This window comes from Chinchilla lanigera, unplaced genomic scaffold (assembly GCF_000276665.1).
Source record: "Chinchilla lanigera isolate Chin_1 unplaced genomic scaffold, ChiLan1.0 scaffold00005, whole genome shotgun sequence".
In the NCBI taxonomy this organism is placed as follows: Eukaryota; Metazoa; Chordata; class Mammalia; order Rodentia; family Chinchillidae; genus Chinchilla; species Chinchilla lanigera.
Window position 1 is genome coordinate 14,564,772 of NW_004955406.1, and position 24,747 is coordinate 14,589,518.

Here is a 24,747-nt window from a genome sequence, read left to right on the forward strand (position 1 = left end):
GTGTTTGGGGTTGGCTAAGAAAGCCCAACTTTCTGTTGGACATTAATTTTCAAGGTTAGGGTGATGATTAATCCTCATTAGCAGTGCTAATGTAAAGTACATTTCTGGGTGTTGATACGAGGATGTTTCCAGAAACATTTAGCATGTAGGACAGCAAACTGATGGGGAGACTACCCTGAATGTGGGTGGTACCCTCCATCATTCAATAAGATGGGGCCTGGATGGAACAAAAGTAGAAGGAGGAAGCCTGTTCTCTCTCTGTCTCTGTCTCTGTCACGGTCTCCCTCTCCCTTTGCCTCCTGCCCTCCTATCCTCCCTACCTTCCTCTCTTCCTCCCTGTCTCTCTTTCCTGGTCACCATGAGGTGAGAAGCTTTGCTCTGCAACACCCTCCACCATAACATACTGCTTTACCATAGGCCCAGAAACAATAGAGCCAGGTCAACATGAACTAAAACCTCAGAATCCAAACCTTCCCTCATTTAAGTTATTTTACTAGGGTATTTTGTCGCAGTGACAGAAAGCTAACTCCATTAGCATTCCTATCCGGGGTAATATTTATTACCAGGCATAATTGTCAGTTGTGTTCCAATTTTTGTATATGTGATGCTGAAATGAGCACATAAAGTGTTTTTCATATTTATTTTATTAAGGAGAACTTACATTGTAGTGCCAAAAGATTAAGTCTTACCTACTGTGTTTTATACCTAAATTTTAGGTTGTATCAGGTGGCAGTAAATATATTATGTAAATAATTACAAAGTCCTTTTTCCCTAAATGCAGAAGACACAAAATGAAAAGGATTAACTTGCTCTTGATCAGATCATCATTTCTCCTCGAGGATATTGAGTCCTGTTCTCCATTATTATTGAACCCAAAGGCTAATCAGAATGTGGCTCCTTCCATCTTCTGTGGACACAGGCATATCTAAGAAGAATCATGCTGTGCAGAGATAGTCTACATAATCTAGTAAAAGCACTAAGAAGGAGGTAGTGTCTGCATTCAGACAGATTTAATTATAAATCCTGGCTCTATCCCATACTAGCTATGTGACTTGGTCTGAGTTACTAATCCTCTTTGAACCTCACTTTTTCTCATCATGTAGAACTTTGTGAGGATAAAAGAAGACATAGAAAAGTGCTTGTCACAGAGTCTGGCATATTATAAATATGTTGGACGTTTTACTGCCTTTGTATGTGCTCTTGCCCTGCACTGTCTAAGGAATCTCTGTATTCTTCTGCTAAGAACAGAAGACCAGTGTTGTAGCTGTTATGGTTGTACCTGTGTTTTTAGGGTGAAGACCTCACCATAACTGCAATGCCTGCCTTGCCTTTCATTCTGCTCCCTGCACTATGACTTAGCTCTTGCCTCTTCCCTCTGACCTTCGGTATATCTGTCAGCACTGCTCTCCCTGTAGACTTATGCTGATCTGTTCCACAGGACTAGTGAGGAGCTGAGAACCTGGACTATGTCTTTCGTCTTTGTAGCTGCCTTACTAAGCCTGGTACATAGTAGGCTCTTAGTAAATACTGGCCTGCTAAATGATGATGTAAAGTACTTCTGGGAACTTAGTAATCTATGGGCTAGAGCAGAAAGGTACAGCCACAGAAACATCCCCCCAGCTGCTACTGTGAAATTTTTAAATATATAGATAAATCTACCACCTAGATTCTACAGTTAACATTTTGTTAATCATATACCTTTCTATCCATATACTCTCTATTCACTTAGCTTAATATTTTAGGCCATTTCAAAGTTATGGACATCACTGTACCTATGTCTAAATATTGTAACATATATATTATTAAATAGTTCAGGATCTGTTAACAGTTATTTTTATAGGTAAATTTTACTTTCAATTAGATACACAAACATGAAGATGACATTTCATTATTTTGGTAAATGTAGTATAGGGCTGGAGATGTGATTTAGTGGTAGAGCACTTGTCTGGCATGTAGAAGGCATGTGGCAGGCTGATCCCCAGCACTGAAGGAAGAAAGTAAAGCAAGGAAGGAAGGAAAGAAGGAAGGAAGAAAAAAATAGTGTGTCTTTACTATCCAAGACATAGAAGTTTTCTCATGTCTTTCCAGTCAATCCCTGACCCTTCTGCCAGAAACAATCCCTGTTTTGATTTTCTTTCTATCATATATTAGTTTAACTTAATACAGAAATTTGTATAGTTGCTTCATATAGTATATATATTTCCCTTCTGTTGCTTTTATCCAAAAATTCACTCTCACTCTCTAGCTGTTAGCATCTCAGTATGTTCTCTGGTTTTCCAAACCCATAAAACTATAATTCTTAATCTTAAGTTTTAGCTACTCCAGTGTGGAGTGGTGGAACGTGACTCTGGCAAGTAATGAAGAATGAGACTTTTATCCATTGTTATCTTTTTCCAAATGTATTCGTTCTGTCATCTAGTTTCTGCCTGCTTTTGTTCAGTTGTTCAGTTCTCTTGGGTAGTTTGTTTGTTGTTTATTTAGGGTTTTTTGAGACAATGTCTTGCCTTGTAGTTCATGCTGGCCTTAAACTCAGTATGTAGCCCAGGCTGGCCTCAAGGTGATTCTCTTGCCTCAGCCTCCCAAGTGCTGGGATTATAGACATGTGCCTCTATGCCTGGCTCAGGTAGATGTTTTATACATTTTTTCCAGTACAGTTTAAATTCGTTATTTGGGAAGGTTGGTCCAATAGGAGCTTCTCTTTTGTTTCCAGAAGTGATAGCTAGATGTTAACCTAGGCAGCTAGCTAGAGAAGTAATTAAAGTGAGCAGTAGGAAATGGTAAGGTATAAAGACAGGCATATTTTGAATAGAGAGTGTCCTATTCAACTAAGTTAGAGAAAACTTACAATAAAGCAGAACAGGGCTTTGAAGAACCCCACGGAAAACTTGCTGTAACACTGTGTTTTTACAGTGTTATAAATCCAGAAACAGGTCATAATACCAGTATAGGAGTTGGTCTCTCAAAAGTCATTTTTGCTGCTTTTCAAATCCTAAAACATAAGAGATACTTGTAGAAACTATGATTAACAAACTACTGATTTGCAGTTTTAGTGGTGGTTTTTGTTTTGTTTTTTGAGACAGGATCTCGGGTTGGCTTTGAGCTCACTGTGTAGCCTAGGCTGGCCTTGAACTCTCGGTGATCCTCCTACCTCAGCCTCCCGAGCTGGGATTAGAGGCATGCACCACCACGCCTGGCCAGATTTGCAGTTTTATCCTGAACTCTATAGTTGGAAAACAGCCTGTGGAGTCACTGAATTCATTCCCACTGTGGAACTTCATTTTTTATTGGACTTTTCTCATAACATAAACAGACATATAAGTAGCACAGTTCTCAAAAAATACTAAATGTATTTGTATAAAAAGACATCAGACATTTTGGAAAATTATATAGTGTTGATGAGCATTATTGGCTTTTGGAGACGATAGTTTTAAGTCTCAATTTAAACATCTGTCTTGGGGTAGGGAAAGCTTTGAGAATATATTTATCATTTTCGTAACAGATCTCTCATGCACAGTCCCGAGTTCCTAGTTAATGGAAGAGGAAATGACAGAGCACCTTACAAGAAGAAATTCTCCAGAACTCCCCGTTTCTCTTTCTGCATTCTTTGTATTCTTTCAGTCTCCAGTACACACACACACACACATTTTCTCTCTGAATAAAAGTACAAATTAAACCATCAGAGACATGGATAAATCAAAGAGGAAGAGGTAAAAGATGCCAGTTGAACTTTCAGTTTTTAAAACTAGGCAGGGCTCTGGAAACTGGTGATAATGAAGAAAAGCTTTTCAAATTGATTAGATAGTCGGAGGTTCCATGGTATAATGGTCAGCACTCTGGACTTTGAATCCAATTTGATTAAATAATGATTCCAGTCTTCTATATTTTCTCATTAGAGAAAGGTGGTAATACCATCATTAGCAGAAAAAGGTCAAAAGAGGACAATATGCTATAGCATGATTTTTTTATTGACCGAGTACCCTTTTACTTACTGAAAAAACTGAGAGTTTTCAAAATTAAAATTTATGTAAAATAGATAAGAAAATAAGATACCAGAGATGAGCTGTTTTCTAGAGTTGAATAATGCATTTGATTGTTAATTCCTGGAAATTAAAGCCAAAAGAAAATGCTAAAATGTAAAACAGTATAATCTCGGCATATACTTCAAAAATAGTGGTACAAATTTTTAGGCACAAAGGTGGAGGACTTTATTGTATAGTGTCCTAATGTGGATTGGATAATTTCACTGTTTTTTGTTTTTTTGTTTGTTTTTTTTTTTTACATAGGGTCTTGCTATATAGTTCAGGCTAGCTTGAACTCACTGTGTAGCACAGGCTGGCCTCAAACTCTCAGCAGTCCTCCTGCCTCAGCCTCCTGAGTGCTGGGATTACAGGCATGTGCCACAATGGCTGGCACTGGATGGCTTTGCTATTTACCACCCTAACTAGGAAACTTTTGAAAGTGAAGCTGATGCTATTACTAATTTTGGAGGACAATAGAGTTACTTGGTTATCTCAGGCATGGGAATTTGGAGTAACAGGTGAATGGTGACTCTATAAAAGATGCCTAAGAGCTGCCTGTGGATTATTTCTGTATGGATATAGGTTCTGGAGTTTTGTTTGCATCTGAAGGGATGAATATGTAAAGTCCAATATTAATAAACATAGTTCTATGAAGTAAAGTATTCTGCTTCCTCAGTATTTAGCTTCATTCAGGAACAGAACTGAAAGACTCTTGAAGGTTTTGTCTTCAACATACACAATTCTTTGTTTCTCAAAAAATTGACCATGATTTATTTAAGAAAGAACTAAATCATTGTTTATAAGTGATCATATGTTGTTTTTTCAATAGTTTTTTTCTTTTTTAACCATACATGCTTACAGTACGCAACAACTGCATTCATAGTGAGGACTTAGTACCTATACATAATGCATCTTAATTCTTTTTAAGTCCCCTTCCTCTACCTGCCATCCAGCTACCTTTTTCCCCCTACCATCCCTACCTCCTCCCTCTCTTTTTTTGTTATCTATATTTTATTTTGATCTTTATTTATATTTTGAGTTTCTCATATAGAAACCATGCAGTATTTAAGCTTGTGTCTGATTTATTTCACTTGACATTACAGTCTCAATGTGCATCCCAAGTTTATTCTTCTTTATGGCAGAGTAATACTCCACTGTGTATAAATACCACATTTTCTTTATCCATTCATCCATTGATGGACATATAAGCTGTTTCCAACATTTAGCTATTGAATTGTGCTGCTATAAACATGTGTATGCATGTGTCACTGTAATGTAATGACTTTAACTCTTTTGGGAAGATACCTAGAAGGGGAATAGCTGGGTCAAATGGAATTTCTAGTTTTAGTTTTCTGAGGTATTTCCGTACTGAGTTCCATAGTGGTTGTACTAGTTTACACTCCTACCAACAGTGAAGAAACCCCCTCCCTCCCAGACATGCACACACAGCCTTGCAGGCATTTGTTGTTATCTAATTTCTTGATGATAGATATTCTTCCTGGTGTAAGGTAGAATATCAGTATTGTTTTAATTTGCATCTCTCTAATGGCCAGAAATGTTGAATTTTTTTATTTTTTATTTATTTATTTTTTTTTAGCCATCTGTATTTCTTCTTCTGAGAAGTATCTGTTCATGTTAGTTGCTCATTTTTCACTGGGGGTAATTTTTTTTGAGTTATTTATATATTCTAGGTATTAGTGCTCTGTCCAAGAAATAGCTGGCAAAATGTTTTCCCATTCAGTAGGTTGTCTCTTCGCTCTGTTGGTTGTTTCCTTTGCTGTGCAGAGGTTTTTACTTTGCTATAATCCCATTTGTTGATTCTTGGTGTTATTTCTTGTGCAGTTTTGGTTAAGCTCAGGAAGTCATTGCCTAGGCCTGTGTCTTTTAAGAGTTTTACCTGTTTTATCTTCAATTAGATTGTTTCTATTTTAATATTTATATCTTTGATTCATTTTGATTTTAGTTGAGTGCATGGTGATAGACATGTGTCAAAAATAGTATCTTTTTGTTCTTCTTTTTTCTTTTCCTCCTCTTCTCTCCGTGTCGCTCTCCTCTTCCTCTTTCTCCTCCTTTTCCTCCTCCTCCTTTTCTTTTTTTTTTTTTTTTAGTAAAACCATGCTATTTTTATCACTGTAGCTTTATAGTATAACTTGAAGTCCAACTCTGCGTTGCTACATAGTAAGTTGAAAGCCAGCTTGAATTAGAGTAAGACTCTGTGTCAAAAAAAATCCTGGAACAGCAGGGTTATACAATGCCCCTACTCAAGGAATTATTCCATTACAATACATGCTTTCATTGATTATAAGTCATTTTTTGAAAAAGTTTTTAAGTAAATCAAGAATTCCCTAGGGCTGGAGATGCTGCACAGTGGTAGAACGTTTGTCCAGCATGTGCCAGGCCCTGGGCACAATCCCTAGAGCATTGCCTCCAAAAACGACAGAGTCCCAAGCCCTGCACTCTGTTGTGATAGATGGGAATTACCACATTTACTGTTCTTTGTAGTCCTTCCTAGTAACCTTTGTAACCATTTCCCTGGACAGAAATAGTTTTTATACTTGCAAAATAACAATGCATTGTATTTAGCACATTAAATAGAAATTCCTCACTAAAATAAAACACACTACATTGAGTGGGATATATGGGATATTATATATGTCCCAGATTCAAACAGCACTCTTGGTATGCCTGTCTTTTAAGAATAAATATGGCTGCCCCTAAAATTTTTTTTTTCAATTTTAACTCCTGTTTATTACTCTGTTATCACCACACTCCACCTGCTGGTCCAGTCTCCTAAAAACTAGTATAAGGTATCTTTAAATTACAAATCCAGGTGGTTGAAGTAATAGTTAGTGTATGTTACACATACAACCTTATTTTCTTTCCTCTGGAGACAAAGAGGTGAATGTCAAGTTGAATGGTATGATTGTTAGTTCCCAAGCAATGCTATATTTCCTGTGAGTGGGCAGGGATTTGGCCATCTTCAGCCAACCTGGAAGCAATATAGAATAGCCAAAGTGCGTGCAGTAGCAGATATAGATGGGCCTGTGGCATTGTCAGCCATTCTGCAGAAAGCCAAGCCAGTACTAAACACTTCTGTCTTCTCCAGCAGTTATAGATTAGAGGAGCCGTTTTTCTTCTTCAGCCTTATGGAAAATGGGAGAGTAGTTTAGAAGGTTGTAGATGGCTTCTGTGAACATTGAACAGAATGAGTATAGCATCAAGACTGACACTTGTTTCTGCATTTGTCCTTCTTCTACCATAAAGTTCTTTGTCTCTCTGAATAGTGGAGCTGCACAACACTTTCAAAGGGACGTCTTAGAATATTCATAACAACCTTAGAAGCCTGTACCCTTTCCCACCCTTTGCTCATGGCCCTTTCCCTCGCATGGTCTCATACACTGATCTCTATGACAGTGGAGCTTTTAAAATTAATTTCAGACTCTGAGCATGTCTTTATTTTCAAGTTCTAATGATGAATTTGGATATTGAGAAATCTAGGACTGCTTTAGGAAACACACAGTCTCTTTGGGGGGTCCTTCTGTTCCAGTGTTACACAAATTTAAGTTGAAAAATCAGTGGAATTGTTATGGACATCCCTGTGACAGGCACAAGCAGGAACCTGATGTGAGCTAATACTAAGGTTAAAAGCTGTGAGTATTTACACATTTCTTTTTCTTCATCCTTTCTCTAGGCATACTCTGTGTTTGATGAAGACATTGGGTACTGTCAAGGACAGTCTTTTCTTGCTGCTGTATTGCTGTTACATGTAAGTAATTTTCCATTGATAAACAGCACAGTGCTACCAAGTTTATTTTATTTTCTACTTTTTTTTATTTCCTTCTTGTTTCCCATTTACCTCATGAAGATTACACATGGCATACCTTTTTAAAAATATACTTTGGATGATAAAGAGATCTAATGCTAAGAACAGGACAGTTTTTTAAAGAGAATTAATTTTGCTTGCTAGAAGCAAATAAATTGCTTATTTGAAGTTTTTTAAAAACTGGAACTCTCTAGAACAAAGAAGAGTAACTGCCCAAATACCTTGGACTCCTTTGAACTGCTATACTATGGTAAGGAAATCTTTCATCTTTTCTGTGATTTATTTTTATATATCATCTTCCTCACAGTCATTAACAGAACATTTATTGAGCATCAATTGCAAGGTACTGGGCTAGGAAGTAGGATTACAAGATAGATCGTTTATAATCTGTCTTCTCAAACATCTTACACTCCAGGGTGGGGTACAGATAATTCAGGTATAAATTTATTTTATTTTCTTTGTTGTTATTGATTCTTCTGATGACAAAAATAATACATGCTCACTAGCGAACTTACAGTGTGCTAAGTCAAGGTGAAACGTGGGGCAAGAAAATAGAGATCAGTGTTCCCCAACCCAGCTCTTCCAAACTTTTCAGAAAAAAAATATCTTTCTAGAAGAGTTGGCTGAATTGGCAAGACATAGATAATTGAGGTTGAGAAGGCAAAAGGAGAAACAGAGAGAGTAGAAAATATGAGACAAGAGGAGCAAGAGCAAATGTATGGAAACAAAAGGGCAGGCAGCATATACAAGGGGAACAATGTGGAGTTACAGTTTACTAAAGGAATTAGATGTAGGAAATGATATGAGATGGAAATAGTGAAATAGGCAGGGACTAAATTATGAAGACCGTGTAATCATGTCAAAAATGTGGGCTTTCTGTGAAACTAATGAGTCATTGATTGGTTTGAAGCAAGGGGACGATAGGCCAAAGGCAAAACAATCAACCCCAAAGTGACATGAAGTGAATAATCACAAAGGAAGCACTGTGTTTCACTATTATTTGAATCAGGTTATCTGAGTTAGGATGGTAGAGTCAGACATTCATTTCAGAAAAATTCTTGTTATATGCATTTAGAAGTGGAATGGAAGAGAACAAACAGCAGTACAGAGACAAGTTAGAAAATGTCAATCTAAATGAGAAATATTGAGACCCAGAGAAAATAAGCAGAATTAAGAAACATTCAGGAGGCAAAACTATTACATTTTTGTAGATGGATTGGCAAGGGGAGGGTCAAAGGTGACATGTCTAGTTTTCGGGCTTTGGTGACTAGATGACTGTGATATTTTGAGCTGAGACAGAAAATACATCTGTTGAGTTTGAGTGGAGGAACAAGATCAGGAGTTGGTGATGAATTTTGCTTTGAATTCTTTTAGTTAGGAAAATGTTGACATCTGAGAAGAACATCCAGAAACGATAGTGAAGACTGATGCAGGGGGAGAAATCAAAGCTGAGATCACAAGAGTAGCAGAATAAATAGACTAAGAACAGTGGTGTAAAGCCCCAGAACACCAAAAATTATATGGCTGATAAGGAAATATAATCCTTGAGGAAATTCAGATTTTTACTACGGAGAAAGCACTGCATAGTGTCAAATGCAACAGAGAAGCCTTAGTGAGTTTAAAACTGAAGCATTTCCTTTGAGTTTGGCATTCTGAAAATGAAAAACATTTATAGTAGATTGATTTCCTAACTCTGATAACCTGATTCAAATAATAGTGAAACACAGTGTTTCCTTTGTGATTCTTCACTTCATGTCACTTTGGGGTTGATTGTTTTGCCTTTGGCCTGATCATCTATTAGTGATTGTCTCTGTCTTCTCTCTGATACACTTTACTTGATGTTTCCACATCCCATTTTCTTGGGACTCCCTGTGATGATTAAACTCTTTACAAGTACAAATTGTCAGGGCCTTTTTAATTCCCCTAAACCCACCTAACATCTGAATGTAAGGTCCTGATCTCAGAAGAACTGGACAATGTAAGCAGCATCATGAATATGATCATCAAGTGCAGAGCAATCTGTCTTCTAAAAGAAACATTTGTAATCACTTTAATGAGAACCTGGTGGTGTAGCTTTGCATTGAACAAAATAATCTTTGAATATGCCATATTTTCCCATATTTGACCTACACTTTTTTTTTTCTGAGATAGGATCTCACTGTGTAGTCCAGGCTGGTCTTGAACTCACTCTAGCCCAAGCTGGCCTCAAACCTGTGATCCTCCTGCCTCAGCCTCCTGAATGCTGGGGTTACAGGCATCACCATGCCTGGCTTGACCTATACTCCTATTTAACACATTATAATAAATTGATTAAAGTTAAATGAGAAGAATCTGTTCTGGGATTTCTGAGAGGCTTAATTTTGAGTTTGTTATTATACTTGTAAGTGCATCTGACACGTAGACCTTGTAAAAAAAGAGTGAGTCAAACAACTAAAAAACTCAAATAACCTAGAATTTTTTTTCTGTATTATCAATTCTACCATAACAAGGGCCACATGACAACTTAGCCTTTGTCAGCTTATCCAGTAAAATAACTCCCAAAATACGTCACAAGACAGACAAAAATTTAGTCTGTCCTATTACTTTCTACATTAATTAAATTATTCAATTATTGCCATGGCATATAAAAATAATTTGAAATATAGAAATGCTTTTAGAATCCTTATGAAAAGATTAACATCTGATATTCAGCCTAGTGTTAATAGAAAGCATAGTCTAATTTTTAATTGGCCTTATGTGTGACAGTTCTGTTAATCAGCATATTCTATTAACTGCCCAACCCATTCATCAGGCAATTCGAACAACAGAACTTAACGGAAAGGCTTTTTCTCCTTATTTTTGTTTCCATTGTTTAAACAGCAAGAAGAATGCAGACTACCTTAAACAATTAATCAAATACACTATCTCTGGTTCCAAGGAGACACATTATTAGGGTCTTGCTGACGAATTTTTTGTCTGTTACATAAGCTATTGCTTTTTTTCCTGCCAGACATCCTTTAGAGAACCTGTATTCATCACTGTCAGAACTTGCTTCTCTTTGGGATGCTGTCCTTTCCTCACCCTGGTCATTTATATTTCACATCCACTGCCAAAGAGGAGAGAAAGATCAAAACTGAAAGTATATTCCATAGTTGTACAGATGAATTAGCTTCTCCTTGAGCTTGGAAAGCCTCAGATGCTTGACACTGGAGCTTTGTAATGTAGTTTAAGCTCTCAAAGAATTAAATGTTCACCGCAGTAGATGATGTTGTATCTATTTATGAAATTTTGAGAAATTTATCATTTATAGTTGGAGAATAATATAGCACAGATTGCTTACAACTGTTAGAATTTCTAACTTCCTTTGATATTAAATATGTAACAATAATCTTTAATGTCATCATTTTAACATTTGGTTTTGCTTAACTTGAGGAATAGTAAATCATTATAAATGTCATTTATTATAAAAAGGATACAAAATCTTAATTTAGTGTATTGTTCTACTGTGTTTATTGTCAAGTAGTTTTAATTTTTTTAAGGTGAACAAATACTATGAAGATATTCATACCTAGCAATTCCATGCAAGTACCTTGCATGTCTACTTCAATACCTTAGTGAAGTACCTTGCATGTCTACAGCAAAATACATGGACTAGAATTGTTCTAGGATCAGTGTTTATAATAGTCAAAACATTGAAACAACTCCAAAGCCCACTATTAGAATTCCAGTATTATATCTATAATGAAATATTAAAATGAATATATTGCATTGTATTTGTATGACAGAACACTATATGGTAATAAAATAAATGTTCTATACTTAGTCGGTTGCTGTGAATGAAACGTACATCATAAAAGTTATTCAGAACTTTTATATTTTCTTGATTCAGCTTTGGTAATTTATACATTTCTAGGAATCTGTCCATTTCTTCTGTGTTTTCCATCCTATGTGAGAAAAAATTTTTGAAGTAGGTATTGATGATCTTCTGAATTTCCACAGGACCTGCAGTGATTTCACCCTTTTTATTCCTCATTGCATGAATCTGAGTTTTTTTCTTTCGTTTTTTTGATAAGTGGCTAGGGGTTCATAATTAGTTAAAAAGAAAAGTATAAGATTACATTTGGTATGAGTTCATTTTGTATAAGAGTCAATAGCAGTTGAAACTAAATTGTTTTTAGGGTATTGCTTAGATGGGAAAATTATAAAGTACCCTAATGAAGTTATTTCTGTTAAAGTCAGGATAGTGATTTTTCTACGGAGAAACTGAGAGATCACAACTAAAAAGGTGCACAGGGACCTTCAGGGGTATTGGCATATATTCTCTTTCTTAGCCTGGGAGTTGGTTGCATGTGTCCTTTATAATGACTTGCTTTTATTTTATAAGGAATACTTCAGTAATGTGTACATTTAACTTTTGTTTATTTAAAAATAATTTTTAAAAATATAAATCCTTTAATACAACCCCTAAGAAGATAGGTTAGGATAATTTTATTTTAGTTTAGTTTAGTTTGAGACAAGGTCTCACTGTGGAGTTTAGACTGGTCTTGAACTCACTGTGTAGCCCAGGCTGGCCTTGAACTAGCAGCAATTCTCCTGTCTCATCTCCTCTGGTGCTGGGATTACAGCCATGCTGCACCACACCTGGCTAGGATAATATTTTTTTAAATGGATGTAAGCAATGAGAACTATACCTACTTACTAGTTTTTCTGAAATAAATATTCCTCAGATTCCTAAGTGCCAAGATGGAGAATTCCAAATATCTTTTTGTTTGTTTGTTTGTTTTTTCTCTGGTACGGGAAACCGAACTCACGACCTTGTGCTTGCCAGGCAGGCACTTTTGCCGCTGAGCTAAATCCCCAGCCCCAAATTCCAAATATCTTGATGTATCTATACAAGGAAAAGTATTTATGGCATTATTAGTCAGGCTTCTTCCCGCTACATATGACAGAACCCTAACTGAAAGTAGATTAAGTTTAAAAAGGATATTTATTGGCTTTAAATTTTCTTGCCTTGATTACTTCAGTAGACTATAAAGTGGACAACATGGCTATAGGCTGACCTGGCTTCATGTCTTTTCAGTTTTACACTTCATTTTAAAGGGACCATCTTTGACTATCATTCCTACATTTGAAAAATAAAAGAAAATAGTGGACTTGATGGTACCTGCTTGAAATCTGAACTACCTGGGAGGGTGGTGCAGGAGGATTGCAAGTTGAAGGCCATCCTGGGCAAATTAATGAGTCCCTCTCTCAAAATAAGTAAGAAGGGCAAAGGATGTAGCTCAGTGAGAGAATGCCCCAGGGTTTGATCCTTAATACTACAAAAATAAACAAACAATTTTTGAAACACCACTTTTCTCTCTGGAGGAGTCCAGTTGGCCTTGGAATGGGTGCTATCCATGAAGCAATTTCTAAGGCCAGGAGTGTAGGGAATTCTGATTGGCACAGTGTGGGCTGTGAGTCCATCTCAGTGATGAGGGGACCAGCTCTTCCTGAAAAGTAGAATGGTTTTCCTATAAGAAAGATTCTTAAATCACATGACTGGGATATGAGATGCTAGACAGATATATCATCTTGACTGATGTCTTTACAAGAGTTTTAGTATACTTTTAAATGAATCCTTATTAAAAATCATTTTCCTTATAATATGAGAGAAAGGAATATTGATTTACCTATTCTGAGTTAATTCTTACAAGTGCTTTTGAGTCATTTCCCAACTTTTCTTTGTGTCCTATAACATACTCAAGACTTTACTTTTATTTTTTTTTTATTCTTTTTTCACAGTACTGTGTTTATTTGTAATATGAATAACATCAAAGTGGGAGACTTTACTTTTAAAAAACCTCTCTTAATTCTCTTGTTTAGATAATGTCATATGTTCCTCTGCCACTTTAAAGCTGAAATCCTTCAAAGAATGTTAAGAAGTGTAACTGTGAATTTGAATTGTGGTGTAATACATGTTAAGTTATATGACTTTGGGGAAGATTCCTTCAGATTCTCCATTTATAAAATGGAAATAAATTTATCATTCTTTTGGGTTGTTGTGAGGATTGAATACCTTGTGTTATGAATGTAGTATGACTTCTTTTCTTTGTGGCACAAAAAGTCACAATAAATCCAATTTTAACCTAGAAGGTGTATAGTTACTGGCAAATCACTTAACTTCTCTGCACTTCAGTAGCCTTACATGTGAAATATTAGCTACTTTGAAGGATTTTTATAAGAATCAGATGGAATCATATTATGTTTAACAATGGTAGCTATTGCTGTCATTTTTAAGTTAATAATTATTTGCCCAGCCAATTTTCTTTTGTCCCCTGCTCCTACAAATTTATAAATTGATAACACATAGGAAACCAATATATTGTACAATGACTGTATTTAATAGCTAATAGACATTCAGTTTAAATGTATTACAGCATTTGGAAGGGAATTTAAACAAATGGTTAGCAGTTTTCATTCTGTTTGCTTTTTTGTGCGTAAACAGAAAATGAAGACTCATGAGCTTATAACTTTCAAAAGAGTGACTAATACCCTCTTTGTTGCAGAAGCTTCAGAAATTAGTGGAGTGTTCATTGCCTTTATAGAAAAAAGTGATCATTCAAAGGATGTGAAACAATAAAATGGAATAGGAAACTATTTCTTCCTAACTACAGAGATTATTTTTAATTATTAACACACAAACTTACTTCAAAAAATATCTTGATGTACATTACTTCGCAGGAGTCTCAAAGACTTTGAGAATGCCTTGATTCATGGTTCATTGTGGGGATAAGCAGTGAAGCTTGGAGACTGTCTCCACTCAGTGATCATTTCCATTAGCACAGATGGCAGATCATTATCAACATTTGTTACCAAACAGTGATTACAACCCACTTGATTATGCACGCCAGACATGTATTTCATAGGGCTATGAATGATAGTTTGATATCTTAAATTACTATGTTTATCTCTTGCTTTCCCCAATTACATAGCACCAATTACACAACAAAATAACTATACATGGCAAAAATGGGTATTAAATATTAAAGACCCACCATGTTCCCGCATCTTCATATTTTATTTAAAATACGTTGTTCAGTTACTTTTATTGTACTTTAAATTAATTGCATACCAGTGATAAATGGGATTGTCTTGCTCAGTGAAACATTAAATCACTGTACTAGGTTAGTCATTTTAATGTTTTTCTTTTTAAATTGGCAGATACCACAGCTAATGAGTAAATTGCTTGTAGTAAGATGAGGTTTGATAGTACATCTAGGTTTTGAGTCTCAGATCTTGATTTTCTTTATGTTGATTTATGGACAAGTTGATAGTCAACACAAAATATAGACAGTACAAAAATTCCTTAGATTTTACAGTTGTAATAATATCGTAAGACATCAAGTCTAATATTGCTGCATTTAGCAGCCACTTGCTTAATGCTTTCATGCCACTTTCTACATTTTTGTTAACTTTTACAAACTTTGGTAATACCCAATCGATTGCCTTCCTCATGTTACATGCCTCTGTTTTTATAGGCAAATGTACTTAAGAGTTTTACTAAAGTTATCTTTCAAAAAATATTTAATACTTGGTGTATCCGTCAGTGTTTACCAGAGAAAACAGATTTAGTATAAGATATATAAATGTATAGAATTTATACCATTGGGTTACAGTGGCTGCCCTCAGAGTCAGATATGGAAGAGTGTAAAAGGTCTGTCTGCACTGGGGATCTGAAGGATACTGGTGAAGGCCTGGAGCTCAGTGTAGTGTCCTGTGCAAGTCTATATTGGGGCCAATGGCCTGCAGTGGAAAGCTGAAGGGTCTCTGCTGGAAGGCTGCAGGGTCAGTGCTGGAGGCTGATGAGTCTGTGCTGGAAGCCAGGAGACAATGTCCAAGGTGAAAGTGAAGACTGAAGCGCCTCTGAAGAAAACAGAAGCTACCCTTGTTTCCCTTTTTATACCATTCCGGTGGTAATTCTCCCCAGGGTGTGTCTTCTACACCAGAACTATATGCTTAACCAATTTAGTTGGGCATTACTTACTGAAATTGACACAATCAGTCAACCATCACGCTGGTGTTTGTTGGAGGCTGTATGTTAAGGTCTGTTGGGGGAAGTTCAGAAACATACAAATTACAGAGCCTAGGGACAGGCAAGTAATATAATCCATGTAACAGGGAATTTTGGATGCAGAGAAAGCAAAGATCTCACAAAGTTAAGGGAGTAACAAAGACTTTATGATCTAAGTACTATTTATGATCAACTACTTAAGATCAGTAAAATTTCAAAGGCAGAGCTGTGCTACATAGTTTAACCCAGTCCAGTCATTTACCCTGAACCTGTATTTCTTAACTACAAGGAGAACCAGGAAAGTTATTCATTGATTTATACAAAGAGGTAAGAAAGAAGGCATTCTTCTCAGTGATTGTAAGAAATATGGTCATTTATGTACAAAACAGCATATTTTTGCTACTTTTAAGAGCATATAGGGGCTGGGGATTTAGCTCAGCGGCACAGTGCCTGCCTGGCAAGCACAAGGTCATGATTTTGATTCCCGGTACCGGAAAAAAAAAAAAACAAAAAAAAGCATATATTCTAACAATTCAGTGTAACAGTTAGAAAGGTCTTACTTAAGTAAGACTGTTAAAAGTAGAGACCAAAATTTACTTTTAGAAGTTGCAATTAGGTAAAACTTTTACCCATGACTTTTTTTATTCTTGAGTGCCATTATATGAAGCACTGTGGTAGTTGTGATATTATAACACAGTCCTTTGCAAAGAGGGAAAGAGAAAGGAATTTGCATTTATTGATTACCAGTAATACACACATAAATTTCATTCAATCTTGACAGTATTCCTGTGACACATGTATTATTATTTTTAAGTTTTTAGAACTAAAGAGATACAGGCGTTGAAAAGTTTCCTGCTTAAGATCATTCAGCTAATGACTAAAAGCTTATCTGGGCATTCATATTTATTGTTAAAACTCCAAAATTATATTTTCCCACTGCAGTACATTCTCTGTATTCACCATCTGTTACTGGATAGCCTTTTTAAGGGGAATAGTTGAGTGTAGCTTATTATAGATTACAGATTCATACAAAATGAAAACGACAGATTCCTACAAAACCAACATGTTTATACTCTTCTTTTCCTGTAACCTATTCTCCATGCAGCAGCTAAATGACGTTGGTAAACATAAAAATCTGATCTCCTGCCTAAAGCTCTCTAGTGATTTCCTACTGCACTTTGAATACAGTCCTGACTGTCCATTATGGTCTGTATCAGAACTGTGCTGAAACCAGACCATCCCAGTTAATGAGAGCCAGTTGTTAAAATTTGAGGAATTTTATGAATCATTTGGTAAACACATCCATGGTTAAAAATTAAATTATACAAACTTAAAATTAAATGGCTTATATTAAAAAGGAAAAATAACAAATACTCAACTTTTTAGTTTACCTGTGCTCTTGAGGCTTGTCATTATCCATTTTACCTACATAACAGAAAGAGTATATAATGGTGTGCTGCTGCATCATTGCCGTACTTCACGTTGGGCTTCTGTCCATTTATTTTCTAGTATGACAGAACATGAAGTATGGGTTGTTACCTCATATGGTTAATGGTACTGCAGGGCCCCTGTTTGCCACCTTGTTACTGGAATTACTAGTATAATATTCTGTTCATTTGTAGAAAGCCAGTAATTCAGTAAAATCTTCATCCATCATTGAAGTCATTAGTAACCATTGGGGCTGGGAATTTAGCTCAGCGGCAAAAGTGCCTGCCTGGCAAGCACAAGGCCGTGAGTTCGATTCCTGGTATGGAAGAAAAGACAAAAAAAAAACCATTAGTAACCATTAAGAAGTGAATATTGTTTAGTATTTTGAAAATGTTTTCCTATCATGTATCTCTATTGCATAAAATTATACATCTGAGTTCAGCCTTTATTTGTTGATACTGCCACCACAGTGAGGTATATCTTCTTTAAACAGGCGTTGTCATAACTTCAAAGGCAAGATACTATTACAGTTTAATGTGTGAATTTCCTTTCTTCTTCACAGTGTAAATGTCCATTAGTAATTACTATTTAGTCCTATTTTATAGAGTTTTTAGATGCTTGCTTTCAACTTTAAAATCTTTGACATTTTTGGTAAATTTTGTATGTTTGCCCTGACTGCTGGTGCTGATAAATGACAATTAATTGAAGAAGGAGAGATACAGAAAGCTGAAAGAGACATGCTAAAGACATCCCATTAATCTTTAAACTAGAAAGAGAAGGTTGCATTTCTGCTTTCCAAAGGGTTATACATATTTTGCTCATTTTGTTAACATTATCTTTTTTGTTGTTTTCACAGGAGTTCATTTCATTATGTTTTATAATAAGATAACATCTGAGATTCCATAACACCTTATTGAATCTGATCATAATCTTCACAGATAGTATTGATTCCATCTTAGCTGGACTGGTATTTTGTAGGTTTATTTTCATTTCACACATTAGCTGAAAATTTAAAACTTGGCTCTATTGCTAAGGTTAGATATAAAGAATGCTAACTCCCCAGATTAGCACTGTCCTCCAGGTGTACTTATAGTTCAGAAAATAAGGTTTAAGAGCTGGAATTTTTGGTTCATATTTACAAATTTCTCTTTTTGGTTTAACTTTAAGCCTTTAAAATTGCTTCATTTTTGAAGAACATTCATTGAACGTTGTTTTCTGTGTGAGGAACACAAGAGTGTAACTCTTTAAGATACAAATTTCAGCATTTAAACTTTGTATCATAAAATAAGCATAAAATCTGATGAATGAGGTTCAGGTCAAGCCTGTTGCAATATCCTATTAAGTGGGGGAAAAGTGAAAAACTTTCCTCTCATATCAGGACATCCACTATCACCACTCCTGTTCACTGTAGAACTCAAATCTTTAGCTACAGTAGTCAGGCAAGAGAAAGAAAGAAAAGGGATATGTTTAGGTAAGGGAGAAACCAAACTATCCTTGTTTACAAATAACATGATTCTTTACATAGAAAGACCCCAAGATTTCCATCAAAAGACTTTAGAAGTAATAAATTCAGGGGCTGGGGATTTAGCTCAGCGGAAAAGCGCCTGCCTGGCAAGCTCAAGGTCGTGAGTTCGGTTCCCGGTACCAGAGAAAAACCAAAAAAAAAAAAAAACAGTAATAAATTCAGCAAGGTAACAGGATACAAAATCAATACCAGTTCTGTACACCAATAATACGCTCACCAGGAAATTAGGGAAGCTATAACATTCACAATAGCATCAAGAAAGATTACTTAGGAATAAATCTGACCAAGGAAATTGAAGATCTCTACAACAAAAACTACAGTACTCTAAAAAAGTAGGTCAAAGAGGATATTAGAAAATAGAGAAATAGTCCCTATTGTTGACCATACTTCCAAAACTTTTATATATATATTTGATGTAGTTCCATTCAAAGTATCAACACCATTCCTCACAGAGCTACAAAAAACAGTCTTGAAATTCATATGGAACCAGAAGAGACCTAGAATAATAAAAGCAGTAGGGGCATTAAGAGCAAAAACAGGAGGCATCACAATCCCAGATTTCAAATTACATTACAAAACCACAGTGATAAAAACAGTATAGTACTATACAGGTGCAGAAACAGACATGTGGATTAGTGGAACAGAATAGACAGTGCAGAAATAACCCCAGGCATGTTCAGTCAGTCATCTAATCTTTGACAAAGAGGCCAAAAACATACCCTGAAGGAAAGGTGCCTGTGGCTTATTGAAAGAAACAGTCAATGCTTACAGTTTTTTTTCTTGACCAATTTTGCACTCTTGAACCTGGTAATCAGAATGACTGATCTGAAAACAATAATTTGCAGTGTAAGAACCATTGTTGAACTCCTATCATCTTTTATGGTGAAGCTCTGCATCATTTCCCATGGTTTTTTTTATTACTTGTTACTGTCCTTGATGGTTTGATCAATCTTACATTCCTATGTGTGGTGGACTGAGCAGCTTCATTGAAGATAACAGTATGTAAGGCAGCAACCATTGTTAGTTCTTGTCATTTTGTTTTGAGGTCCTGTATCGTTTTTGTTGTTTTTGTGTTGTTTTGATTTTGTCTTCAATATTGTGTTGTTAGTTTTTTTACTTTTTAAAATAAAAAATACAATGTAAAAAAAAAAAGATGCCTCTTTAGTAAATGGTGCTGGGGAAACTGCTCTATACATGCAGAAGTTTAAGGCTAGACACACACATCTCTCATCATGTACAAAACTAAAATTTAAATTGATCAAAGATCTGAATATTAAAACACAAACAATCTGCTGGATGATAAAATAGGTAAACTCTTGAAGACATAGGCATACAAAGGTCTTTTTTTTTTTTTTTTTTTTTGAGACAGGGTCTCACTTTGGAGTCTGGGCAGGCTCTGAACTCATTATGTAACCCAAGCTGGTCTCAAATTCACAGTGATCCTTCTGCCTCAGCCTCCTGAGTGCTGGGATTATAGGAGGCCACCACACCCAGCAGGAAAGGACTTTTGAACAGAGCCTCAGTTGCACAAGAAACAGCATCAAGAATCAACAAATGAAATTACATCAACTTGAAAACCCTCTGTACAGCAGAGGCAACAACCAGCAGAGCAAAGAGACAGCCTACAGAATAGGAATTTTTTTTCTAGCTATTCCTCAGAAGACTGATATCTAGAATACGTAAGGAGCTAAAAAAAAAAAAGTAGATCCTCAAATAATAAAAGACGTAATCAAAAAATGGGCAACTGAAATGAATAGATGCTTCTTACAAGAAGTTCAAATGGCCATTAAGTGCACTACATGAAAAAAATGTTTGGCATCTCTGACCATTAACGAAATGCAATTTTTAAAAAAACAGTGAGATTTAATCTTATACCTGAAAGGATGGATAGCATGAAGAAATCAAGTAAATGTTGGTGAGGCTGTTGGGAAAAAGGCACCCTTCTACATCAATGGTGAAAATGTAAGCTATTACAGCTACTATATGGAAATCATTACAGAGGTTCCTCAAAAAAAAAAAAAATCCAAAACTAAAAACTGTATTCAACTGAGCTATTCCACTTCTGGTATCTTCCTGAGTTAGAGGCATCATAGTACAATGATACATCTCTACTCATATTTATAGTAGTGGTCTTGGAAGTAGCCTATGTGTCCATCAGTAGGTGAATGGATAAAGAAAATGTATATTTTCACACAATGCAGTACTACTCTTTCATTAAGAAGGATAAATTTGAGTCATTTGTAGGAAGGTACATGTACCTTGAGATCATACTGTTAAATGAAATAAATCAGACACGTGAGCTTAAATATCACATGGATTCTCTTATATGAGATACACAAAGTATAAGTAAATAAAAGGGTAAAATAAAAGACAGATGATAGATAATAGGAAACATGGACAAGATCTTTTGTAAATGAGAAGGGGACTGTTATGATTTGGGGGATATTTTTGCAAGGGAGAACAATATAATACAGGACACATATTTAATAAGATTATTTATACTAGTCACCCAAAGAATGATATACAAGAGAGTGCAGGAAATCTGTCCACACATTATAAACCAGGAATCCAGCTGAAGGCCTGGATCCTGCAATAATGTCCTACATGAGTCCAGCTGAATACCTAGAGGCCATAGTAGTGCTGCTCACGAATGCAACTTGAGGCCCAGAGCCCATAGCAATATCTCATGCAGGCCTGTTTCATGGATCTGTGCTAGGAAGGCCCAAAGTCTGTGCCAGCAGGATGAAGGATCTGTGTTAGCAGGCTGAGGGATCTGCACTGGAGCTAGGAAGCAACACTTAAAATAAGAACCAGAGCTCCCCCGAAAGGTACCACAGCCATCCTCAGCAACAGTGAGGTCCCAAGCTCCTCTGATGATCAAGATGGCCAAGTTCCCATCAGCGAAGCCAGTGCAACAAGCTTCTCCAGAAGACTGGCAGTGCACCATCTTGCCTTCTGGAGCCAGGAGGCGATGCTCAAAGTGAGGACCATAGTTCCTCCAAAATGAACCGAAGCTATTCTCAGTGCCTGCAAGGTCCTGAGCTCCTTGGAGGATGAAAACAGCTAAGTTCATCAGGAAAGCCAGCATGACAAGCTCCTCCAACAGAACCAACAGCTCCTCACAGCTTCTGCCAGCTCCCAACAGCCTTTCTCAGCTCCAACAGCCTACCTCTCCAGTTTTGTCTCTTACGCTGCTGGCAACAATCCCCAGGTGGGCCTCCCACACCCAGCATCATGCTTACTCAGTTCAACTGGGGGTTTTAAATTGACCACCAGTTGTCAGTCCACCATACCCTGTGACTGTTTTGGATAATTAATACTGATCTGGTTCATACCAAGCCATTCCTGTACTTGTATTCTAGTGTAGTGATGCTGTCTGTGCACCAGCCTACCTTTCCAGGACTTCTGTCTCCTCATCAAGCAGAGTTGCCTGTTGACACATCCGTCAGGAAGGCATTGTGCTCTTTCTGTTGTATCTTGAGTCTCCTAGAGAGCCTGCATCTCACCTCTTCAAGCATTGTACACTAGGAGGCCAAAAGCACTTAATACTTGTATTTGCTTCAGTAGGTTTATACCATTCAAGGAAATAAAGATTTATCCCATGTATAAGATACCATATGTTAAAATATTTACTGAGTGAATTTTTATTCACTCAGAAAGAGAAAGATGCTGTGAAGTATTTTCTGTATGGTTAGCTATAGCTGTCTTACATGCAGCTTTTCTATATAGCCATTTAAATAGAGGTCTAAGAGGCAGATGATACGGCTGAGAACTTAGTGGGCAGAGAAGTATCCTAGGCTGTCTAGGTGCAAGTCAGTGTCACCTGAGGCACAAATGACAGACCTGTGGGAGGAGGAAAGCACTTGTGTTTTAAATAACTAAATAGGAGCTGAAAAAATGCTTGCTCACCTGAATGGCTAAGTTCAGAGGCCAAGTTTTTGAAAAGGCCTCTAGTCACAGATAAAAAACAAATGACAATAGTAATGTGTACTCATTTAATTGTAGATTTTATTTAGCTATTCATTGTGTGGTTTCTAAATAGAAAATAGAAGTGGCTAATTTTATACAAACCTTAATTACATTTCTCAGTTGGTAAATGGAACTGCTTGATTCAGTTTTTCAGGCATGAAGTTAATTTAACAAAGGTATATATTAACATAGTCAACCAAATTCAGATTTTCAAGGGTGACATTTTAAATAGATGTTTATATAATAGTTAATCCTAGGACATTGAATAAGTATAATATATTTTTCTGTCTGCTTCATGTAATTTCTAGAATTTTGACTATGTTCCCATATTCTTTCAGGTTATTGTTACTGCAATTTAGAGATCAGGTCCAGTTCAGATTTTATTATCAGTGTACAAAAAGTATCTGAGAGGATTCATGTAGTTTATCGATCATTTAAATGGTAGAAACTCCTAAGATCCTTCCCTAAATATTCCTTTTTGCAGAAATGAAAACAGCAACATTAAGAGTCTGGATGACTGTGTCACACTAGCCATCAAAATTAAAAATGCATGCTGGGCATGGTGGCACACGCCTGTAATCCCAGCACTTGGGAGGCTGAGCCAGGAGGATCACTGAGTTCAAGGCCAGCCTGAACTACATAGTGAGGCCCTGTCTCAAAGAAAAAAAAATTAAAAATACATTCTAGTCTTTCACCCATCAATCACTCTTTTGGGAATGTGCCCCATCTCATCCCTGCATGTGTAAAAAAAATGATGTGTATACAAGGTTGTTTATTGCAGCTATTGAGATAAAATATTAGACCATCTCCAGAACCCATTATCAGGAAATTGACTAAATGAATTCTGGTGTATCTAGATAGTGGGATACTATTTAGCTATTTGCAATTAGTTATATAATGAGAAGGAAATATTTCCAACTTACATTGTGAAAGGGAAAAATAAATTGAGTAGCAGCATTTTTAGAGTATTATCTTTGTGTAGGAAAGGGGCAAAGTAAAATAAATGCAGTTATTTTATCTATATACATCTTGTTTTGAAATTCTATATCGTTTTTATTGTCGTGTTCTGTTTTTAATCTTTGTTGTTTTCTTTTCTCTTTAAAATAAAAAATTCAATGCATTGTATCTGCATAGAGAAACCGGCAGAATATAGGATAAATTATTAAGGATATGCAGTTATGCAAAGGAGATGAGTAGAGAGGGTATAAAGGCCTAATGTGTGACTAGATATTGTTTAGATTTTTGAAACATGTGACTCTTACCTATTTTTTCAAGGTATCCCATTGAAGGGGTGGATAACAAGTTGATTAAAGTTAGCAAAAGAGGGTAATTCATCTCAAGTACAGAGGCTAGAAACTTTGAACAGAAATTTTACCTATATCACTCAACAGAAGGTTCTCTCTGATGTACTCTTCATTCACTTCATGCCTTCAACCCTTTATGTAGAGGACTAATAACATAAAGACACTTTTTCGACATTCTGGCCAAATGCCACTTACTTACAGTATTTTATATGTGTCTGTTTTCTTGTAGATGCCAGAGGAACAAGCATTCTGTGTTTTGGTGAAAATCATGTATGACTATGGTTTGAGAGACCTCTACAAAAATAACTTTGAAGATCTTCATTGCAAATTCTATCAGTTGGAGAGACTAATGCAGGTAAATAAAAGTTAGGAACTTTCATCACCTAGGGATTTGTGGCATTACAAAAAAACCCTAGTAGATTTGATAAACAATAATTAGTTGTAAAAGTTTAATGAAGTACTACTGAAAAAATAAATAGATTTGGTTTTTGACCAATATCCACATTGTTTTTAGCATAATAACATATGTATTTAGCAATTTGACATTTTATATATTCAACCTTAGTACAGTTTGAGGAGGGGATATGGTGAAGTAAGTCAATGAAGAGATTTCCATATATTATTGTACAGAAATAAAAGTATTTACC

The 24,747-nt window shown here is 36.0% G+C and overlaps 1 protein-coding gene across 3 annotated transcripts in view; it reads left to right on the forward strand.

The window, feature by feature from the left end:
* The window catches only part of Rabgap1l (RAB GTPase activating protein 1-like), a 598,504-nt gene that overhangs the window by 348,223 nt on the left and 225,534 nt on the right, over window positions 1-24,747 (forward strand). For all 3 annotated transcript variants that reach the window (XM_005374884.2, XM_005374886.2, XM_005374887.2), the window contains 2 exons: window positions 7,711-7,785; window positions 24,330-24,455. In XM_005374884.2, coding sequence (XP_005374941.1) covers window positions 7,711-7,785; window positions 24,330-24,455 — 201 coding nt within the window. The remainder of the gene's footprint in view (window positions 1-7,710; window positions 7,786-24,329; window positions 24,456-24,747) is intronic.